This window comes from Mobula birostris, chromosome 21 (genome assembly GCF_030028105.1).
Source record: "Mobula birostris isolate sMobBir1 chromosome 21, sMobBir1.hap1, whole genome shotgun sequence".
NCBI classification, from domain to species: Eukaryota; Metazoa; Chordata; class Chondrichthyes; order Myliobatiformes; family Myliobatidae; genus Mobula; species Mobula birostris.
The window spans coordinates 31962708-31987862 of NC_092390.1; the positions used below are offsets into that span (position 1 = coordinate 31962708).

General features: G+C 41.1%; 1 protein-coding gene across 7 annotated transcripts in view; it reads right to left on the reverse strand.

Moving 5' to 3' along the window:
• LOC140185698 (cGMP-dependent protein kinase 1) overlaps positions 1-25155 on the reverse strand; it is an 815177-nt gene that overhangs the window by 545591 nt on the left and 244431 nt on the right. For all 7 annotated transcript variants that reach the window (XM_072239236.1, XM_072239235.1, XM_072239233.1 and 4 more), the window contains one exon: positions 23546-23659. In XM_072239236.1, coding sequence (XP_072095337.1) covers positions 23546-23659 — 114 coding nt within the window. The remainder of the gene's footprint in view (positions 1-23545; positions 23660-25155) is intronic.

Sequence of the window (25155 nt, forward strand, 5' to 3'; positions counted from 1 at the left end):
TCTCGCTGATCCTCCACACTGCCAAGGGTCTTCCCATTAATATTATATTCTGTCTTCAAATTTGACCTACCAAAATGAACCACTTCACACTTATTTGGGTTCAAGTCCATCTGCCACTTCTCAAGCCAGTTCTGCATCCTATTGATGTCCTCCTGTAACCTCTGACAACCCTCCAGACTATCCACAACACCCCCAAACTTTGTGTCATCAGCAAACTTACTAACCCACACTTCTTCTTCATTGAGGTCATTTATAAATATCACAAAGAGGAGGGGTCCCAGATCAGATCCCTGCAGAACACCACTGGTCACCATTTCCCATGCAGAATACAAACCATCTACAACTACCCTTTGCCTTCTGTGGGCAAGACAAATCTGGATCCACAAAGCAAGTTCTCCCTTTATCCCATGCCTCCTTACTTTCTGAAAGAGCCTTGCATGGGGAACCTTATCAAATACCTTACTGAAATCCATATACACTACATCTACTGCTGTATTTTCATCAATGTGTTTTGTTACATCCTCAAAGAATTCAATCCCGCTCGTAAGGCACGACCTGCCCCTGATAAAGCCATGCTGACTATCTCCAATCAGTTTATGTCTCTCCAAATGCTCATAAATCATGCCTCTCAGGATCTTCTCCAACAACTTGCCCACCACTGAAATAAGAGTCACTGGTCTATAATTTCCTGGGTTATCTCTACTCCCTTTCTTGAACAAGAGAATAATATTTGCAACCTTCCAATCCACTGGTACTTCTCCCGTCCCTATTGATGACGCAAAGAACATCGCCAGAGGCTCAGCAATCTCCTCCTCGTTTCCTACAGTAGCCTGGTGTATATCTCGTCTGGTCCCGGTGACTTATCTAACTTAATACATTTCAAAAGCTGCAGCACATTCTCTTTCTTAATGTCTATACACTCAAGTGTTTCAGTCCGCTATAAGTTATCCCCACAATTGTCAAGGTCCCTTTCACTGGTAAATACTGAAGCAAAGTATTCATTACACTACCTCCTCCGACTCTGTGCACACGTTTGCACTATCGCTCCTGATTCTCACATGGCTCATCCTCTTGCTCTTCACATACTTGTAGAATGCCTTGGGGTTTTCCGTAATCCTGCTCGCCAAGGCCTTCTCATGGTCCCTTCCAGCTCTCCTAATTTCATTCCTGAGCTCCTTCCTGGCAACCTTGTAATTTTCCACAGCTCTGACAGTACCTAGTTCCTTGAACCTTTTGTAAGCTTTTCTTTTCTTCTTAACTAGAATCTCTACATCTCATTGCTGCCATCAAAGAGGTGGTAATTATTATGTATTACAATATACTGTACTGCTGCCACAAAACAACAAATTTCACAACATATGCCAGTGACATTAAACCTCATTCTGATTCTGATTCTGATGATGGCTGCTAAAACAGTATTGCCAAGCTGCTTCTGCTCCCCAGTATCATACCTGGTATATATAGCTGAACTTTGTAATCAAAGTTTCCACATTTGCAATTAAGAGTATATGTTGCCTATAAAGTAGGAAAATATCTCACATGCTTCTGATGACCATTACCAAATACTACTTGATCCCAAGGCAAGTAAGGAGATATTCAGCAGATGAACAAATGCTGGGTAAGGAGGCAGACTTTAAGCCATATCTTAAAGGAAGGAAAAGAAATGCACTGAATCACAGAGAAGGAATTCTGGACCTTTGGGCCTTGGTAGATGAAAGTAGTTTACCAGTAATGGAGGAATTGAGCTCAAGGATGACCAAGAGACCTGGAAATGAGGAATGCAGGAATCCTTAGAAGGGTAATCAGACCGTAAAAATAGGAACAGGACTAGGCCATTCAGCCCCTTGAGTCTGTTCTGCCAACCAATAAGATCATGGCTGATCTTACATTTCTCAAGTCCGCATTCCTGCTCTTTCCCCTCTAATCCTTGATTCCCTTGCTGATAAATCTCTCTATGTCAGCCTTAAAAATACCTGAGGACTTGGCCCATAACTTTCTGTGGTAAGGAGTTCCAAACACAAAGTAATTTCTGAAAGAAGTAACTCTTCCTCACTTCCATCATAGATGGGCATCCACTTATTCTGGGACACTCCCAGCATTTACCCTGTGTAACCACCTAAGAGGCTTTTATGTTTCATTAAGATTGCCTCTCATTCTTTTAATCTCCAATGGACTCTACCTTGTTTAACTGCTTCTCCATACCATACAGTCATCTGAGTGAACAACCTCTAAACAACTTCTCTTCAACAGGGAGCAGAATTGTTCACTGAACTCTGTGTGGGATCACATGTACAGCAGAAAGAACAGATCTAATGCCAAACAATCTATCTTCCCTACTTTTATACCCAAGCCACCTTGAAATAAGGGCCAATATTCCAATTATAGAGTTAGATAATGTGAGTGTAAGAAGGTACAGAATTCAGCTTCACATTTAGATTCATTTATTTATCACATGCACATTGAAATATCGAGTGAAATGTGTTAACACTTAATTATGTGCTGGGGTATCCCACAGCTGTCGCCACACGTTCCAGCGCTGACACAGCACGCCCACGATGTTCACAATACAGGACCATGGAGAATGAAAGAACCAAGGTGGGAAAGTTAAGGCTGACATTTTATTGGGAATTCATGGAGAGCAGAGAGCACAGATCTAATGCCAAACAATACATTTTGTAAATTAGGGAATACACTAATGCATTTTGGATAATTTCAGATTTCAGAAGGATGAAACAAGTAACAGCAGAACAAAAAAAACCTTGCAAGAGATTCTTTATCATGAAAAGGTTTCATTATTACCTGACAGCAGCAAACATGTATTAATTTCTAAAGATATCAGAGAAAAAGATAGATAACGCTTTCTTTAGAAAATGATGAAAGCTGAAATTGCTTGATATTTGTTAAATTTCTTAAATGGTTTCATCATCTTCTCTGCTTTGCAACTACAAAGAATTAAGATAAAAAGTTAAATCCACAGTGAGGTTTATAAATTAGAAATCCAACATATGACTTTCCTTGTATTACATTACCTCTGTCAGTTCAAGACAAAATCTGGTCCTACAAACGAATCCAATCAGAACAAAGTTCGGTGTTCACTGTTGATTCATTGCACAGTTCACAAGAAAATTGAGGGCACAGGAGCATTCTTGTAATTTTCCACAAAGAAATTTCCCAGAGTATTGTCTGAGCAATCAAACTCAACTGTGTGGCACCACATGCAAGCATCAGGTAGCACCGGCAGAGATCTGCACACCTCCTTGCTATTAACGTTGTCCAGCACACAGAAGAATTGGAGGAAAGAAACATTAAATTTATAAATTCATTGAGAGAATCATCTAAGTGAAGGTCTGGTACCACAACTGAATGGTTTTCACCATTCGTATCAGTGCGGAGTCTCATTTTTTTTCCACCGAGCCAAATAATGCTGAAGGGGCCTCATTTTTCTCAATTTTACCTCTCTCTTCATCCACCCATTATTGCCCTCACCCTGTTTTACATCCATAAGATGTCTCAGTTAAAATATTCCCCGGTCCAAATAAGTAGCTCATCATGCCTTTAAGTAATCACTGCTTTAAGAATTCTTGGGATGCTACAAAAACAAAGATTATTTGCACAATCCCGCTCCATCCTCTTTCTATCCATTGAAATACACTCTTTTAAATCTGCCTTTATTGTAAGGCTCCTGCCACCTTGTGTAGCTTGAGAGGTGAGATTAAGTAGAGAGTACCACTATATCAAAATCAAGTATTTGGAGAGCATGTCCACAGGTTCGTGCTTAGATCTGAAACCACTTTTTCACATTATATATAAATCTGTAAATTTGAATGGAGAAGCTAATTGAATTACTTACTGGAAGTATAAAGCAAGCTGCCGAAGGAATTCAGCAGGATAGGCAGCAACTGTGAGAGCGAAGGGACCATTCTGTTGCGGGTCTCTGCACTTTGGGTGAAGATCTGCAACACAGCAGTCCTGACACAATCAGTTCCTCAAGCATTTTGTTTTATGCTCCGGATTACTGAACCTGCAGACATGTTTGTCTCCAACTTACTGGGAACGATGCTGCTTTGTATATGATTCAGAAAGAACCCTTTTTGAAGTAATCTTTCAGCTGCTTTCTCTTTGATAACAATGAACGTACTGGAGGCAATCAGCTTAACCAAAAAGAATGATAGCAGAGGTTTGTCAACTAACACAGTGCTGTCAATCACATCCCACTGCACAGTAACTGCTCATATCCCACTGCACAGTAAGTGCTCGCATTGTCCAAGTCTGTCATACTTTGATACGACTAAAAGAACAAAGAAAAGATCCTGCATTTGACGACTTCAGAACAACTTAAAGTAAATTTTCATTACTTACTGAAGTCCAGTGTCTGCAGAAGACAAGGTGCCGCTCAGTAATTTGTTATCATGATCTTAGCTGGGGGCTAAATAGCCAGATAATCAGAGCAAAGTTACCAGCTCATCTTCAACATACCACTCTGACTTGTCTGATAATCACTTTATAAACAGAGTCCAGAGATCCAAGTCCTTTCTGAAAAATGCCACTTCTCCTTATTGCCTTGTTCAGAGAGACATGCATTTCACGGGCTGGGGGAACAGGACGCCTGCCTAACATACTTCCCCACAGGGCAGTCTGGGTTTAATCCCGCTCGGGAATCTGTTTTACGTTAAACACAAACCAGCCAACAAATAGAGCATTTCTGTAAATTGTAGGTTTCAGCCACCTATCACATAACCAGCAAGTATAAAATTTTCTCTGGTCATTTAGGAATACTACTGTTCTATTTTAAATTGAACACCACCTGCAGAATTCATAGTCATCATTTTAGAAATTGAATATTTGCAGTGTTATGCAATTCAAAATCCATTTCATTCAAGATAGAATTCAATGACAATTTCCTAGTGATTATGACAGAAATTTTGTCAAGACATTTCCTGAAGTGAGCCACCCCTGCAACCCTAGCATGACATTTTTCCTGCCGTTGCTACTTCTGTAGGAGAATTTATACCATGTTGTCCTGGAATGCCCATAGTTGGGCACATCTGATAAAGTACGTTATTATTTGCAAAGTTTCAGAATGGCAGATTTGCAAGGCATACTAAAAGCTTATCTGTGTCCTTGGGAACTCTATCAACTCCAACCTGCCCAATGCCTGACCTCCCCCACTTCTAATCTGAGGAGCACTACCACTAACTCTCCCCAAGATGTCCACTGATGTTTCAGTCTGAGTACCCATATCCCTTTAATGATCCATGTCCAGAGATACCACCAGTCCTTCTGCTTTTCTTCCACATTTCCTTCCAAATGACTTGCTGGATGACTTCTCCCAAAATTCCTTCTTCAACCTCCACACTGGTCCCATGTACCCAATATTTTCCTCAACTGTGAACTTATCCCATCATCACATAATACAACAGTTGCTGGTCTTCCCAATCCCAATCTCTTCCTCCTCTGTCACTTGAATCCAAAATAAAACCTCAAGGGTTCAGTAGGCAGTCCAGATTGCTTGGAAAATGTGCAATGCCTGGTCTGTTACACAAAAGATTTGGATCTTAGACATAATGGCAGTTTTCAACAGTCAGCTAATTATACTGGATCTGTGATAGCAGAGACGCTCTACCTCTGAGCCATTCCAAATCATTACTACCTTGCTCCATTTAAATAACTGCAGAAAAAAAATCTCTTTTTAATATAAGTTCATGGCATGTTCCATCAATTCATCTCACATCATTAAAACTTGCCTACGGAAGATAAAATGGCAATGGCTGTAATCTTTCAGTACCTGCTGTTAAAATGGCCTTTTATCTCCTCATACAGAAAAATCAAAGAACCTAATGGCATCCTTACATCAGAGTTTAGATTTATATTCAGTCAACATCAGAATGTTTATACCAATAGAAACACTTTACCCTTTCAAGAGCTGCTTGCAGGCTTGCATCATTTGCAGAATATTAAGAACTAGCTACACACAAATGAAACATTCAGTCTCCAACTTACGTAAACACCATTTCACTATGTATAGAGCGGACTGAAAGAAGAGGTTTACGTTTTTATTATAAATATGTTGATTTTGCAGTTTTTCTCTCGTCTTAAATATCTGATTATCTATAAGTGGTAGAAACATTAAAAAGACATATATGAAATGCCAGAAATGTGTTGATGGTGGTTCCTTATGAAACTCAATTATTTAAGTGTTTTTTTTATGTCATGGATCGAAAACCATCATTCTAAGGGACTGGTTCCTGTTAAATAACTGACTGCGGAACTGGACTCACCCATTCAACCCCTCAAACCTGCTTCACAGGTCAAAAGTCAAGATCTATAAAGTGATTTTTTAAAAAATTACAGATGCTGGAAATTCAAAATGAAATTGCAGAGAGCTGGAAATATTCAGCAAGCTAAGCATCATCCGCAGAAAGAGCCAACCGAAGACCTTTTCATCAGATCTACAGAATGACTGCTATGAGAAGCTGAAAAGCTTTATTGGCTAGGTATACAAACAGGCACAAGGAACAGTTAAAAGAAAGTACTGACAAACAATGATAATTAGATTTTATTTGAAACGTGCTATGGAACAGATTAGCATCTTGTAAACTGATAGCACTATAAATGATAGAAATCTTGCTGCAGAAATATATAAATTTATGAATTTATTGCATCTTGCTGAATCCTGATTGAGAAGTTACAGAACCTGGGCCTCTGTATCTCCTCTGCAATTGGATCCTCAACTTCCAAACCAGAAGGCCACAATCTGTCCGGATTGGTGATAACACCTTCTCATCGCTGACAATCAACACTGGTGCACCTCAGGGGTGTGTGCTTAGCCCACTGCTCTACTCTCTATATACCCACGACTGTGTGACTAGATGCAGCTCAAATACCATCTATAAGTTTGCTGACGATACAACTATTGTTGGTAGAATCTCAGATGGTGACGAGAGGGCGTACAGGAGTGAGATATGCCAACTATTGGAGTGGTGTTGCAGCAACAACCTGGCACTCAACGTCATTAAGACAAAAGAGCTGATTGTGGACTTCAGGAAGGGTAAGACAAAGGAATATATTCCCATCCTCACTGAGGGATCAGAAGTGGAGAGAGTGAGCAGTTCCAAGTTCCTGGGTGTCAAGATCTTTGAGGATCTAACTTGGTCCCAACATACAGATGCAGTTATAAAGAAGGCAAGACAGCAACTATATTTCATTAGGAGTTCGAAAAGATTTGGTATGTCAACAAATACACTCAAAAACTTTTACAGATGTACTGTAGAGAATATTCTGACAGGCTGCATCACTGCCTGGTATGGGGTGGGGGGCTACTGCACAGGACCAAAAGAAGCTACAGAGGGTTGTAACTCCATAAATACATAAGTTTGCTGATGACACAACAATTGTAGGCCGAATCTCGGGTAATGATGAGTTTGAGTACAGGGAGGAAATTAAGAACCTGGTGGCATGGTGCGAAGACAATAACCTATCCCTCAACGTCAGCAAGACGAAGGAATTGGTTGTTGACTTCAGAAGAAGTAGCGGACCGCACAACCCAATTGACATCAGTGGTGCACAAGTGGAACAGGTCAAAAGCTTTAAGTTCCTTGGGGTCAATATCACAGATGACCTGACTTGGTCCAATCAAGCAGAGTTCACTACCAAGAAGGCCCACCAGCGCCTTTACTTCCTGAGAAAACTAAAGAAATTTGGCCTGTCCCCTAAAACCCTCACTAATTTTTATAGATGCACTGTAGAAAGCATTCTTCTAGGGTGCATCACAACCTGGTATGGAAGTTGTCCTGTCCAAGACCAAAAGAAGCTGCAGAAGATCATGAACATGGCGGAGCACATCACACAAACCAATCTTCCATCCGTGGACTCACTTTACACCGCATGCTGTCGGAGCAGTGCTGCCAGGATAATCAAGGACACGACCCACCCAGCCAACACATCTTTCGTCCCTCTTCCCTCCAGGAGAAGGCTCAGGAGCTTGAAGACTCAAAAGGCCAGATTTGGGAACAGCTTCTTTCCAACTGTGATAAGACTGCTGAACGGATCCTGACCGGATCTGGGCCGTACCCTCCAAATATCCGGACCTGCCTCTTGGTTTTTTTGCACTACCTTACTTTCCATTTTTCTATTTTCTATTTATGATTTATAATTTAAATTTTTAATATTTACTAATTTTTTTACTATTTTTAATATTTTTAATAATTAACATTTGTAATCCAGGGAGCAGGAAGCGCAGAATCAAATATCACTGTGATGAATGTAAGTTCTAGCATCAATTGTTTGGCGACAATAAAGTATAAAGTATAAAGTATCTAGTCAGCTCCATCTTGGGTACTAGCCTACAAAGTACCCAGGACATCCTCAAGGAGCAGTGTCTCAGAAAGGCAGCGTCCATTATTAAGGACCTCCAGCACCCAGGGCATGCCCTTTTCTCGCTGTTACCATCAGGTAGGAGGTACAGAAGCCTGAAGGCACACACTCAGCGATTGAGGAACAGCTCCTTCCCCTGTTATCCGATTCCTAACTGGACACTGAACCCGTGAACACTACGTCACTTTTTAAATATATATCATTTATTTTTTGCATGATATTTAATCTATTCAATATATGTATAACTGTCATTTATTTACTTGTTTATTTATTTATTTATTCTTCTATATTATATATGGCACTGAACTGCTGCTGCTGCTAAGTTAGCAAATTTCACAACACATGCCGGTGATAATAAACCTGATTCTGATTCTGATTCATCACAGTGGGAACAGAGTATTAGAAGTACTGAAACTCACAAGTGACTGGCAAATAAATATTACTAATGCAATCAATCAATCAAAGAAAAACATGAGCTGCTACTATTATCCATCTTTAAAATAAACAACATTTCTATGAAGGTAAAGCATTGCAATAGTTGGATAGTTAGCTGGGGAATTTAAAATCCTGCTTGCTACACGGATAAATCAATAATCGGGGCACAGATTCAGAGATATAGATGCAGGAATTAGTTGAGGGAAATAAAACTTTATCAACCAAAGCACTGTGGTGTCTGGATCTCGCAATATACGAGTATCTAATCTACAAACCAAGCTTTGGAAAGAAGGACTGAATAATCTCAACTGCTGTTTTTTTTTCAGTCAGCTGGGACAAATGGCCTCTGCTTCATTCCAAGTCACAAGCAGATGACAACCAAACACCTGAGATAACCAGGTAATTGGCAGCAACACAGAGGATGCCAATGTCATTACGATGTGAATACACAAAATTAAATATTCTGACATCTTGTGCAAACTACCAAAACCTTGCAACTTATCAACAAAAATATGCCTGACTATCTAGAAGAGATGAACTGCGCTGAAGCAAATGAAATTAAAGAACTTCCATTCAATAAGTGAAGGTTTCAAATGATAAGAATGAAACATTCAAATGACTTTACAGAAACAAATCACCATGGATAAAAAAAATAATTGGCTTCAACTGGATGGACATTTACACTCACAAACAAGAATAAAATATTTGTGTTGGTGAAACTGTGGCAAGGAGGTTTTTATATACTGTCTCATCACAAATTGTTTTAGCCCTTTGCTCTATTTTGAAAGTACAAAGTGGTCAGATACCTGAAAGCTCCACACAACATGTGGGTAGGGGTAGGAAATGCAATACTAAATTGCATTTATTCATTCATCAACTTTTCTGCCACGGTTAGCACAACGGTTACCATGATGCTAAGGGAGCTCGGCATGTCAGAGTTCAGAGTCCAGTCCCATCATTCTCAATGTGTCCTCCCTATAGAATATGTGCGTTTTCACCGGGTGCTCCAGTTTCCCCCACAGTCGAAAGACAAACCGAGTAAGTAGATTATCCCCTGGTTAGGTTAGGGTTGAATCGGGGTCATCAGGAGTAGCTGAGAATCAGAATAGGTTTATTATCATGTGTCATGAAATTTGTTAACTTAGCAGCAGTAGTTCAATGTAATACTTGATAATATAGAAACAATTAAATAAATAAATGACAGTATATATATATATATATATATATATATATATAGAGAGAGAGAGAGAGAGAGAGAGAGAGAGAGAGAGAATAGAGTAAAAATAGTGCAAAAACAGAATATATATTTTTTAAAGAGTGAGGTAGTGTTCATGGGTTCAATGTCCATTGGGGAATCGTATGGCAGAGGGGAAGAAGTTGTCCCTGAACTGCTGAGTATGTACCTTCGGGCGTCTGTACCTCCTTCCTGACAGTAACAATGAGAAGAGGGCATGCCCTGGGTGATGGAGGTCCTTAATAATAGACGTCGCTTTTCTGAGGCACTGCTCCTTGAAGATGTCTTAGTTACTACGGGGGTTAGTACCGAAGATGGAGCTGACTAATTTCTTGACTTTTTGTAGCTTGTTTTGGTCCTGTGCAGTAGCACCCCTGCCCCACCCTCCCATACCAGCACTGCTTGAAAGGCTAGAAGGGCTTACTCCACGCAGTATAGCTAAATACATAAATAAATATTCCACATTAATTACCTGAAATATTTTAATCATGAAAATCTATCTAACACTTCCAGTGGTTTAACTACTCTGCTACTGTGTCACTTTGTGCCTCTGGTGACTGGGCTGAGAAATTGTACCTTCAGCAAAAACAAAGGCCAAACTAGAGTTTTCTATTAGTCCTACACCAGTTTCACACAGAATGCGACAAGTGAATATGTGGTCTTGTGTCTAACAGTTCCGATTACCACACCTTTAGCACCATGACCTTCCTCCCATAAGATATAGGAACAGAATTAGGGCATTTGGCCCATCGAGTCTGCTCCACCATTTCATCATGGATGATCCATTTCCCTCTCAGCCCCAATCTCCATCGTCTCCCCGTATTCCTTCATGCCCTGACTATTCAAGAATCTATCAACCTCTGCCTTAAATATACCTAATGACTTGGCTTCCACAGCCATCTGGGGAGACAGATTCCACAGATTCACCACTCTCTGGCTAAAGAAATTCCTCCTCACCTCCATTGCAGATGGATGTCCTTCTATTCTGAGGCTGGTCTTAGATTTCCCCCACCATCGGAAACATCCTCTCCCTTTTCCCTCATTCCTTCATTAATTTCCCCCTTCCCCTCACTCCTCCATTAATCCTTTTAGCAACCTCAGAAGTGCAAAGCATGAACATTCCTGTGTAATGTCAACTACCTTTGAAATTCTTAAAGTGGCATTTCCCAGGTCCTGGAAGTGGGACATCTTGGAGTGGCTGAGTATTAAGATTGCCAGGACAGACACAGAGTGTGTACCCCACATCTCTGACATGCTAATGGATAACTTAGTAGCAGAGCTGGATGTGCAAGAGGAGGACTTGTGGGATTAATGGAATTGCACTGATAGCATGAAACCTCATCTTCAAATCACTGAGAAAACAGACTTTCCAGATGTGGCTTGGAAATAAAACAATGGACAGTGCCAGAAAGTAGCCATTACTACAACCAGCTTTCAATCCCATCAATTTAATTATCATCAATTCTTCTAAATCTCCCCCTCACTTCCTCTAGAAGTGTAACTCCTAACTCCTTAGCAATACCTTTCGCATGTTTGCTCTCCAGTTTATAACGAAGTTGTACAGGATAGAGGGGCTGCGATCATCACTTTGATCGGATTCCAAAGACCAGAATAACTTGGTGTTGGCGTTGGGGTATCTATAGTCAGTTCTGAAGTTTCAGAGTAAATTTTAAAAGTCACAATGCTACAAAAAGACACCTTGTTCTCCCTACAGTCTGGTCTTTCAAATAATCCTCGCAGGAGGGCTGTTACACATTTAAAACAGAACACGCTCAATGGATAACGAGTGTTAAGATGCAGGACTACATTTCCCTCATCAAAAAACAACTCTCCCTGAGCTGTCACTTTCTGATCACATCTACATTTGGTTTGAATTGGAGGTTCTAACAGTTGCATGCCTTCCACCCATGCCACCCCACAGATTTTCTGAACTGCAACTTGAAAATTAGCAGCAACTGTAACAACTACAGAAAAGTCTCAGTGAGCAAACAGAACTGTTCAACTATGAAATATGAGGAGAAATTATGCAAGATACTCACAGCCAAAGTAGAAAAATAACCACTTATGCTGTCAATGACCCAACCAAGATGGGCCAGGCACATTGAGCAGACACGTGACCACTCAGCAGGGTACAGCCATATGCCAAATGTGGCTTACTCCAATGTTGTATAAGTCAGATTGTAACTACTGAAACGCAGATTTAATTTTCCAGTGACATCCTGTGCTTCCTGACAAAGAATCTGGCATGCCATAAATTGGAAAAAGCTGATTGCATGACCTACATGCATTACCTGCAAGGCTTTGTAGAGCTGCCAAAGGCTTTTGAAATTAAGGCTTGCATCCACAGTATTGTTCAATTTGTTATGAGTTATTAGTTGACAGTTGTAATACTTGCCAGTGCAGATGCCCATCTCCCATCAGTTCCTGAATTGGTTATACTTAATGACTATATTCTAACCAGCTCAGAGACAAATTCATGATCCAAAACTACAGCTGAGATTCTGAGGCATAGTGGATCAGTTAGACCTAAAGAATACTTCATTCTAAACTGATATGTCCTGACGAAGGGTCTCAGCCCGAGACATTGACCATTTACTCCCTTCCATGGATGTGGTCTGGCCTGCTGATTTCCTCCAGCATTTTGTGCATGTTGCTTTAGATTTCCAGCATCTGCAGATCTTCTCTGTTCATTCTAAGCTGTTGGGTGATTATGATGTGTCAGAAATACAATCCGGGACCCAATCAAACAACAAGGAAAACAAAACTTCACCAATAATCACTGAGATTTAACAGTGGGATGGAAACAATAGATAGTGGAGAAACAAAATTAACTAAAAAGAAACAAAGAGAAAATATCCGCATTAAGAAAGATAAAAGAGAAGACACAAAAGAACAATAAACAGTTTTATTTTACATTTCAAAGTTGCTGGTGAACGCAGCAGGCCAGGCAGCATCTCTAGGAAAAGGTACAATCAACGTTTCAGGCCAAGACCCTTCGTCAGGACTAACCGAAGAAAGAGCTAGTAACAGATTTAAAAGTGGGAGTGGGAGGGGGAGATCCAAAATGATAGGAGAAGACAGGAGGGGGAGGGATGGAGCCAAGAGCTGGACAGGTGATTGGCAAAAGGGATATGAGAGGATCATGGGACAGGAGGCCCAGGGAGAACGAAAAGGGTGGGGGGGGACCCAGAGGATGTGCAAGGGGTATAGTCAGAGGGACAAAGGGAAAAAAAGGCGAGTGAGAGAAAGAATGTATGTATATAAATAAAGGATGGGGTATGAGGGGGAGGTGGGGCATTAGTGGAAGTTAGAGAAGTCAATGTTCATGCCATCAGGCTGGAGGCTACCCAGGCGGAATATAAGGTGTTGTTCCTCCAACCTGAGTGTGGCTTCGAAGCTCTGTACCTCTTCCTAGAGATGCTGCCTGGCCTGCTGCATTCACCAGCAACTTTGATGTGTGTTGCTTGAATTTCCAGCGTCTGCAGAATTCCTCGTGTTTGCGTTATTTTACATTTTAAAACTTTTGTAGCAAGTTACCGCATCTAGGAAAGATAAACACATGTTTTAAATTGTATTCCTCTCTGTGGTGGTGGGATCGTTTGAAAATTGGTTCAGAATTGCTAAATTGTTAAAGAATACTTTGCAACACACACAAAATGCTGGAGGAACTCAGCAGGTCAGGCACCATCTGTGGAAATGAACAAACAGTAAACATTTCAGGCGGAGACCCTTCTTCAGGACTGAAATGGAAAGGAGAAGATGCCAGAATGCCAGAATAAAGAGGTGGGAGGAGGGGAAGAAGGCTAGCTAGGAGATAGGTGAAGCCAAGTGAGTGGGAAAGGTAAAGGGCTGGAGAAGAAGGTATTTGATAGGAGAGGCGTGTGCACCATTGGAGAAATGGAAGAAGGAGAGGCCCCAGTGGGAATTGATTGGCAGGTGAGAAGAGGTAAAAGGCCAGAGTGGGGAGTAGAAGAATGGGGGGGGGGGGAATACTGGAAGGGGAAATTGATATTCATGCCATCAGGTTGGAGGCTACCCAGACTGAATATAAGGTGTTGCTTCTCCACCCTGAGGGTGGCCTTACCTTGGCACAAGAGGAGGCCATGGATCAACATGTTGGAACGGGAATGGGAATCCGAATTAAAATGTTTAGCCAGAGAGATGTTCTGCTTTTGATGGATGGAGCGGATGGGCTCGACGAAGCAGTCGCCCAACTTACGACAGGTCTCACCAATGTAGAGGAGGCCGCCGGACACAATAGATGACCCCAGCAGATCTGCAGGTGAAGTGCTGGCTCACCTTTTAGGACTTTTTGGGGCCCTGAATGAAGGTAAGGGAGGAGGTGAATGGGCAGGTGTAGCGCTTGGCTGCATGCAGGGATAAGTGCCAGGACGGAGATTAAAGGGAGGGATGAATGGACAAGGAAAATCACAGAGAGAGCGATCCCTGTGGAAAGCGGAGGTGGGGGTGGGGAGGTAAAGATATGTTTGGTGGTAGGATCCCCTTGGAGATAGCAGAGGTTGCAGAGGATGATGTGTTGCATACGGAGGCTCATGAGGTGGTAGGTAAAGGCAAGAGAAACTCTATCACTGCTAAGGCAATGGGAAGTTGGGGTGAGCATGGATGTTCAGGAACTAGAGGAGATGCGGGTGAGGGCAGCATCAGTAGTGGAGGAAGGGAAACCCCGTTCTTTGAAAAAGGAGGACATCTCTGATAGTTTGGAAAGGAAGGCCGCATCCTGGGAACAGATGCAGCAGAGATGAAGGAACTGAGAAAAAGGAGTACATTTTTTAACAAGAGATAAGGTAGGAAGTGGCTTAGTCAAGATAACCGTGGGAATTGGTAGGTTTATAAAAGATTCTGGTTGACAGTTTGCCTTCAGAAATGGAGACAGAGAGACAGAGGAAGGGGAGGGAGGTGACAGAAATGGACCAAGTGATTTTAAGGGCAGGGTGGAAGTTGGAGGCAAAGTTGATAAAATTGACGAGCTCAGCATGGAGGCATGAAGCAGCACCAACGGAGTTTTCAATTTAGCAGAGGAAGCGTTGGGGAAGCATTAACGTGGAGGGCTTTGAACATGGTCTGTTCTACATAGCCAACGAAGAAGAAGGCATAGCTGGGGCCCATGCAGGTGCCCATGGCTACCCCTCGAGTCTGGAGAAAGTGGGAGGAGTCAAAGGAAAAGTTTTTGAGGGTGAGGATTAGTTCTGCCAGGTATAGGAGGGTGGTGAAGAAAGGGAACTGATTGCTTCTTTTGTTAATAAAGAAGCAGAGAGCTTTGAGGCTTTCTTGATGGGGGATAGAAGTGTATTGGGTCTGAACAACCATGGTGAAAATGAGGCGGTCACAGCCAGGGACTTGGAAGTTACTGAGCATGAGAAGTGTGCAGATGCAGGTGGGAAAGGACTAAACCCGAGGGGACAGAATGGAATCGAGGTATGAAGACACGAGTTTCGTGGGACAGGGGCAGGCAGAAACAACAGGCCTACCCTGAAAGTCTGGTGTGTGCATCTTGGGTAAGGGGTAGAAGTGAGCAGTGCAGGATAAAGGAACTATGAGTCTGGTGGTAGTAGATCGGAGTTTGCCAGAGTTGATAAGGCTGTTTAGTAGGAGTTCTGACTTTATTCAGTGAATATTATTTATCTTTTTCTGTTCAAGCCTATCGAGTTCCTTATCATAGGAAAAGAACTATAAAGGACTATACTTCAGCATCTGCAGGTTTTTAACTTCAGTGAAAGGCCTGGTTCTGTGCCTGACACCATGCAATCTTCTTGCAGATAGCAACAGGCAGAAGGAAAAGAAGCCTGAAATTCTTCACTATCGGATTCAAGAACAGCTACTTCCCTTCAACCATTCAGTTCTTGAACTGACATAACCCTAATCACTATGGTGACACAACACTATGACCATTTTGACATCTTCTAATTATCCTCTTCCTTCTAACAATTGTCGACAATTGATGTTCAATTCACATTTCTCAATGCTGCTTCTATGCTCAATACCTACAATGCTGCTGCAAACAAGCTTTTCATTGCACATTTCACTCCATCACTACGTACATAAAGTTTAAGAGGCCGGAAGGCATGATGTAGTTGAATAAAATGTTGGTAAGGCTACACTTTAGAGTATTACCTGTTGTTCTGGCTACCTCAGTACAGGGAAAATGTGGAGCATTTGGAGAGGGTACCGAAAAGGTTTGCCAGGATGCTGCCTCAATCAGAGGGTGTTGGCTACATGGAGAGGTTGGACAAATTTGGACTGTCTTCTGAGCATCAGAGGCGGGGGGGGGGAGGGGGCAGAATCTGACGTAACTATATAAAATTATGAGAGGCATATATTGGATTAATATTTACAGTCTTGAGGTGGAAATTTCAGTCACTAGAGGACATAGCTTTAAGGGGAAGGAGAGAAAATTTTAAAGAGGATGTACAGGGCAAGTTTACACGAAGAGTGGTAGGTGTCTGGATTTGCAATGCTACGTGTGATAGTGGAAGCAGATGTGACAGTGCCATTCAAGTGGCTTTTAGGTAAGCACAGGAAAATATAGGAATGGAAAGAAATGGATCATGGGCAGGCAGACGTAATTAATTCAATTTGGCATCATGTTTGGCACAAGAACTCAGGGGCTGAAGGGCTTATTCCTGCGCTGTACTGATCTATGTATGGTGATATCCAAAAAGAAGGAGAATCCTATCTGCAGGCTGAGAATAAACGGGGAAGACACAAAACAAGTACAGAACTTTTGCTACTTAGGAAGCTGGGTGACATCAGATGGCAGGTGCGACCTGGACATCAAAAGAAGAATAGGGATGGCAAAAGACACCTTTACGAGAATGAAGAATATATTGACCAATACTAAACTAGGCATGACAACCTACCTCAGAGTACTGAAGTGTTACGTTTATCCAGTTATGTTATATGGCTCAGAATGTTGGACAATATCTAGTAACATGAGGAAACGAATTGTAGCAGCAGAGATGCGGTTTTTGAGGAGGATGCAAAGAATATCATGGACGAAACGAATATCTAATGAGGATGTCATGAACAGAGCAAACACAAAAAGAGAAATAATGTATGAGATCATGAAAAGGCAACGTAACTTCATTGGACATGTGATTAAGAAAAAGGAGTTAGAATGCACGGTAATTATGGGAAAGAATGAAGGGAAGAAAGCAAGAGGAAGACAAAGACAAATGATGATGGAGACAGCAGCCAAAGAACTGGAAACGAATACCAATGAATTGATCCACTTGACCCGAAACAGGAGTGTGTGGGCCATGGCAGTCAAAGTTCAAACTGAGCACGTCACCTGATGATGATGATGATGATGATTGATTTCTCCTATTTGCAACGAACAGTACCAACATGCTCCAGTTATTTTTTTGCTGATACTAAAAGTACAGCACCACCACGGTAACGTAATGGTTAGCTGTGTGTGTGTGTGTGTGTGTGTGTGTGTGTGTGTGTGTGTGTGTGTGTGTGTGTGTATTTCCTCCGGGTGCTTCAGTTTCCTCCTACAGTCCAAAGACGTACCAGTTAGTCGGTTAACTGGTCACTGTAAGTTGCCATTAGGCCAGTGTTAAATAGGCAGGTGCTGTGTTGTGGTGGCTCATTGGGCCAGAAGGGCCTGTTCTGAACTGTAACTCTTGTGAGGGGATCCAGGAGTGCCCCTATTAACTGTTTGAAGAGAGACAGAGAGAGACATTCATCATTGATGGTTTGTTTGGAAAATAGAGAGAGAGAGACGAAGATTAACAGTTGGACTGTCACTTCAAGGCATTGGAAGTAACTTTGGATTTCTACTGAGTTTGGAGTTGGAGACAGCACCAAGAAGCTCGTAAGTTGCTATAGTGACCAAGGGCGGTGTTATTTAATGGACACTCGATGTTATGATTTTCAGCAGGTTATTGATGTTACTTTCCAGGACTTGTTGCCTGCTTGTGCATTCCTTCACAGACAAAGGAAGGAGGGACTCTTTGAATGACAGGTGATGCTCAGCCTGGTGAGATAAATAGGTCAGGTGATACAGACCTCAGGACACATGATCTGGACACTGAATGAACATTGTTATGCCCGCAGAGAAAGTGGGTTTTGGAGGATCGATCAGGCGGATCGATCCAAATTGCTGTTCCAACGGTGAAGAAGGAGTTGACTGGTGGGGAGTTGTCTATGTGTCCACCCTCGCCTGGGTGATAGCTCCACCACAGAAGACCGGTCCCCCGGTAAAAGTCACAGTCGGTGACCTGTAAAGGATTTTGGAGGACGACGAGAAGATCGATAGCATCAGCTCACCTGAAGACTCAACTCTCTCTCTCTCTCTCTCTCTCCATCACTACTTAACTAAATACCATGAACTGAACTGAACTGAACTTTACTCAACATCGTAAGACTGTATCTTTTTACCCCTAGACTTAAAGAAGCTTGGTTTTCATACATATATTTCCACACTTACTGATTTACGTACTTTTATATATATTTATTGCTAACCTGTGTGATTTATTTACTGTGATATTACTGTATTGCGTAGTTACTAATAAATATTAGTAGTTTATAGCAATACGAGACTCCAAAGTGTTTTCCATCTCTGCTGGTTCTTTATTCCTGTCACAGGGTCCGTGAAATGCTAAATAAGCAAAATACTGCTGCTACAAAACAACAAATTTCACATTATATAAAACAGTGTTTATAAACCTGATGCTAATTTGTTACCTAGACAATCTTGGTCTCTTCATCCCCCAACCACAGACATTCCCTTTATACATCCACCCTCCCAAACCACCCCCACCCACCACTGCAAATTAAAAACATGCTCAGCCTGCTCGATCATAGGCTGTAAATTCCCCATCAAACAGGACACCTGCAAAAGGCGATGCCTTACAAAGGCAGTATCCATTATTAAGGACCCCCATCACCCAGGACATGCCCTCTTTTCATTGTTACCATCAAGGAGAAAGTACAGGAGTCTGAAGACTCAACGTTTCAGGAGCAGTTTCTTCCCCTTGACCATCAGATTTCTGAATGGACAATATTATTTTTCCAGCTGAGCCGTCTCAGACTGAAATGTTGACTGCATTCTTTTCCACAGATGCTCCCTGGCCTGCTGAGTTCCTCTAGCATTTTGTGTGTGTTGCTATTATCGTTTCCTTCTCTTTTTGCACTACTTTTTAAATGTATTTTTCTTTATACTGTATGTACACAGGCATGTATTTCTTATTGTAATTTATAGTTTTTATTATTATGTATTGCCATGTAGTACTGCCACAAAACATCAAATTTCATGACATACACCAATGATATCAAACCTCTTTCTGGTTTCTCACTTTCCCAGTTCAGGAAAGGAATTATTGACCTGAAGTGCTAATTTGTTTTTTTTCCCCTCCAGTCATGCTGCCCGACTTGCTGAGAATTTCTAGCATTCTTTGTTTTTCTAGCAGTGTGGTAAGAGCTGGCCAGTGAGAGTTGAAGATTCGCGTTTCCCAGACAACTCTTCGATTGTACCTGCTTTTCAGTTCACTGTGCATTCATCGTAGACTTGCTTTCCTTTTCCCAATAAAATCTGGCACTTTGTTCTTAACTCCTAAAGCCATCTTACTGATCTGATACACAACTAGAAGGAGCACTCATGTTGATCTCATTAGCCATTCCAGAACCCATAAGTCCAGGTTTTAAGAAACTCATCATCCATCCTTCCCTAGGGACTGTCCACGAAGAAAGAAGACAAAGGTTTGAATGATTACTCTTCCATGGAAAATTTTGGGATGTGAATTGCCCTAGGAAATCCTGACATCAGGAAAAATGACAGCTCTACTTCTTCTTTCTCATCTATACTAATAATCTAAAGATTTATATTGAAACCAAATTGTTGATTTGATAAACTAAGAGTATATTATGCAAATCTGCACTGAGAACACAATTTCTATACTTGAAACAAACAATGCAATGCAACAACTTCATTGGTCTGCACTAAAATTAATGCAAGGGCATTTGCATTTGTAATTGATTTGGAAAATAGTACAAACTCCAAAAAGTTGAAATGTAAATATTCTAAGCCTTGTATAAATGCTAAAATAATTATTTCAAGCTGAGCATTAAAATGATTTTCTTTTTTCGACAATGAATTTAAATGCATTATCTTCTTCTGACAAGTTTCAAAGGCAATATAATGTGTGTAATAGCATTCAGTGGAAGCCTCACTAAGTGAAAATTTTTTTTGGCAAAATAAAACATAGTTCCTGATATGAATCTGAATGAGATCTGACAAACTATGGTTTGCAGTGACACTGGCATTGCATCAGCAGAAGTCTAAATGCCATTGTGTTCACATTTTTTCTGTTTCATAACATTGGAGACTATAGGGAACTGCTAGTATGGGCAATTGTAAGTTTTGCACACAAACTGTACTGATCAACATCAGCTAGGGTTACTACCAAAAGTAAGAGGAAAGGAAGCCTTACTGTAGGTAATGTGTAACCATTGACCCTGGCCTGTAGCTTGCCGGCTCTTCACATCCAATGAATCACATGCTGATCTGTCCAGGCAGAATTTATAACATTCGCAGTTGGAGATGTTTATTATGTTGCAGGTCAACCTTGAAAAAACTGACTGAACCATTGATTGCATGCACACTGGATCGACACCCATGCATCATACCCATTGTCACACACTACACTATGCTTCACAGAGCACCAAAACAGAAAAGGCCAAGGACTATAATTCAATTTATCAATACTTTAGAAATCAGGTCAGAAGCCTGCAAACTACCGTGGGTATTTTGATGCAGGCAGCAAGACAAAGTTCGAGTGACTGTTAAACATTCAACCTTTCTTCAGTCGTACCGCTTGGTTACCACTCCTTATTCAGTGGTGTCAAAACAGAAATGCGTTCTCATTTCAAATGTAGGTGGCAAGTTATCAGTGTGAAGCAGACTTTGCCATTAAGGGTGGGGAAATTGCATGTTGCTCTGACATTCTATTGACCTGTTCATTCTTAAATCGACAGAATAACAGGAGGAGTCACACATGAAAGATTCACAAGTGTGTTGAATTTGTTCCTCATCATCTAATCCTGCCCTTATATACCTCTGTGTGTCTGCTTATTTCAATTCCAGCTAAGTCATAAACAAGACATCAGATAAGATATGATTGACCAACTGATCAATTGTTTAATCAAGCTGATAAAGAGGTTAAGTTTAAATCATTAATTGTAGCAATAAGCAAGGGGAATGAATATCCTACTGGGTCACAAGACCTCATTATTGTCGAAGTACTCGCAAGTTAGTTGGCTGGAATGTTTACAAAAGAGAAGTAATTTATATCTGCCCTTCCAAATCCATCCTGCCCTTTTTGTTCTGGATTTTAAGGGCCTCTGACATACAGAACAAGCAGGGTGAAGATGATAGTCCTACCAAAAAGTAGTATCATTTGCTTTTCCCCTACAGCTCAGAAAGGGGTGCCCTAAGCGATGTCTGTAGGGATGGGTAGAAGGAAGCATGTAGGGTAAAGGAAACTGTTGGAGCAGCAAGTACAAACTAGTAGGGGAAGAGCTATCCAGAGGTACATTGTCACACAGAAGCATTAGAAGAATGTGTGATGAGAGACATGGAAACACGAGGAAATCTGCAGATGCTGGAAATGCAAGCAACACACACACAAAATGCTAGTGAATGCAGCAGGCCAGGCAGCATCTATAGGAAGAGGTACAGTCAACATTTCGGGTCGAGACCCTTCATCAGGACTAACTGAAATAAGAGATAGTAGGAGATTTGAAAGTGGAGGACGAGGGGGAGATCTGAAATGATAGGAGAAGACAGGAGGGGGAGGAATGGAGCTAAGAGCTGGAAAGCTGATTGGCAAAATGGATGCGAGGCTGGAGAAGGGAGAGGATCATGGGATGGGAGGCCTGAGGCCTAGGGAGAAAGAAAGGGGGAGGGGGGATGCCCAGAGAATGGGCAAGGAGTATAATGAGAGGGATAGAGGGAGAAAAAAAAAGGGGGGGGAAATAAATAAATAACGGCTGGGGCACAAAGAGCAGATGGGGCATTAACTGAAGTTAGAGAAGTCAATGTTATGCCATCAGGTTGGAGGCGACCCAGAAGGAATATAAGGTGTTGTTCCTCCATCCCGAGTGTGGCTTCATCTTTACAGTAGAGGAGGCCGTGGACAGACATATCAGAATGGGAATGGGATTAAAAATTGTGTGGCCACTGGGAGATCCTGCTTTCTCTGGTGGACAGAGCGTAGGTGTTCAACGAAACAGTCTCCCAGCCTGCAACGGGTTATGAGAGATAAATAGTTTGCTGTTTTTGTAAATGGCCAGTGCTGCAATATGCGTCACAGGAAGACAAAGAGGTCCAGCTAAGGTCAGTTCACTCACTGAAGTGTTCTTCAGTAACCTTTCTGCATAAATATTTTCATCCACTACAATTATGAGTTCTTCTTTGGAGGAGAAGTTGTTTATGATGAGAATTAGGCCATGGAAATTAACTCATCTTCTTACAGGAGCCTAATCTGACAGCTGTGTTCTTCAGGGCAACATTACCTGTCGACACAGACATTGACCGGACTGCATCATATGTAGGCATAAATATAGTGATAAAGTGATGACAAAAATATAGAGTACAAAAAAGTGACAGGAATGTACAAACATGTTTGTTCGTTTTTACTGGTGTTGGTCTGTACCTGTACGTGTGCGTTGAGAGTGCATCAATTATTCATCCTTAATCCTGCAAAATATTTTTTCCCAACTATGATGCAAACTGATGATGGACCTTCCATGTATTACTCAAGACCCGTACACCTTTCAGCAAAGGCAAAAGTTTTCGATTAAAATTCTACTGTGGTGAAGATCCTTTTCAAGGATTACCTTATTTGGAAAACTGTTATGACAAGACAGATAACTCCGTATTGTATCCGACCAGCTAACAGAAATTTTCCCTTACGGTTTTCATAAATCACTAATCAAAAACTCAAGTTGAAGAATAAAATTCACTCTCAGGGAATTTACGTGAAAAAATAAACAACCACATGATTTATTTCTTTATACATGTTTTCTTGATAACTGCACACATGACCTGGTTTCCATGACAGAAAACTGCAGTACAAAATGTTTTCTCGGAATACAACTTCCACCCTCCATAACACAGAGATGACTTGTACTTGTTTATTGCTGTAAATAGTTGTTCTAACTTACGCCTTGGGCAACAACAGATTGCTTGATTTTAATGACAGAGAAGCTGACCACTATCCTTCTAAACAAGCATCAGGAAGTGAATTAATCAGAATTATAATTTTTGTACAGGATATTAATTCCAACAAATTAAATGCATTTTCCATATAAAATGTGGTCTATTCAATTTTAGTGATTCAAGGAAAATTCTATTAGATTCAGACTTCAGAACACATCACTTGGTTTTCCAGGGCAACAGGAAAAAAATGAACAAAGCCACAAAATAATAATTATATTGTGATCACATTGCGAGATATTTTACATCAAAAAGAAACTTACTTTTCACTGTTGCAGTCCTGGTGCAGTTGTACAGGATGGCCAGCTCACCAAACACCTTGCCAGGTCCCATGGTGCAGAGTTTAACTCCTTCTTTCGTCACTTCAACTCTACCCTCTAGAAAGACATCAAACAAACACACTTACTTCCTGCTTAGGTCAGTATGGTTCAAGTATGTCTATTGAAATAACATCAGATGCTAATATGTAAGCTTCTTAATTTTCTACCACCATTGTAAATGGGGGAAAATGTACTATAAAACCTCCAAGAGCTAGCTCGCTTACCTAGCTAGTCCTGATGAAGGGTCTTGGCCTGAAACATCAACTGTTTCGTATTTTCCATAGATGCTTCCTGGCCTGTTGAGTTCCCCAGCATTCTGTGTGCATTGCTTAAGGCCTAACTAGACTGGACATGGATGACCCTTTCTTTTCAGCACCTCTACATTCTTAGAAATTTTCGAAGATTTGGCATGTCATCTAAAACTTTGATGAATTTCTACAGATATACATTGGACAGTATATTGCCTGGTGGCATCACAGCATAGTATGGAAACACCAATGCCCTTGAACAGAAAAGCCTACAAAGAAGTAGTGGATGCAGCTCAGTCCATCATGGGTAAATCCCTCCCCAGCATTGAGCACATCTGCATGGAGCACAGTCGCAGGAAAGCAGCATCCATTTTCAGATACCTCCACCATCCAGGCCATGCTGTCTTCTCACTGCTGCCATCAGGAAAAAGTCACCTCAAGTTGTCAATATTTTTTGCTTATTTTATTATTATTATTACTACTTTTTTTGTATTTGCAGAGTTTATTGTCTTATGCACTTTGGTTGTTTGTCTATTGGGTGTGGTTTTTCATTGATTCTATTATTCTTGATTCTTGAATTTACTGTGAATGCCCGCAAGAAAATGAATCTCGGGGCTGTATATGGTGCCATATATGTCCTTTGATAATAAATTTACTTTGAACTTTGAATCTTAGAACAGAGAGGAGGAGGAATTTCTTTAGCCAGAGCATGCTGGCTAAATCATTTCCAAAGATGTGTGTGGAGGCCAAGTCACTGGGCATACTTAAAGCAGACTTCAATAGGCTCTCATTTAGTAAATGTGTCAAAGGTTATGGAGAGAAGATAGGTAAATAGGGAGGGAAAATAAATCAGACATAATTGAATGGCAGAGCGTATTCGATGGGCCAAATGGCCTAATTCTACTACTATGTTTTATCTTCTCCAGCCATGAATTACTGTCCATTTCCCTGCAAGGCTTGAAAAGTTATCCTTGTTCAAAAATGAACCAGAAAATGTCATTCTTATACAATGAATATAAAAATAACAACATTTTTAGAGTTTGTCACCAAGTTACGAGAACTGTTTGTAAACTAAACATTTCACAAGTCAGAAATGGTGCTGACAAAAATATAGTGTACAATAAATGACAGGAATATAAATGTCTGTATTTACTGGTGTCAATCTGTGTCTGTAATCGTGCATTCAAAGTGTATAAATTATTCATCCTTAATCCTGGAAAATATTCTCTTTTTCCAAGTTTGGTGCATTCCTAATCCCCAGGTTAGGAATGCATACGAGCAAGTTTTCGAGGCACCGATGAGACA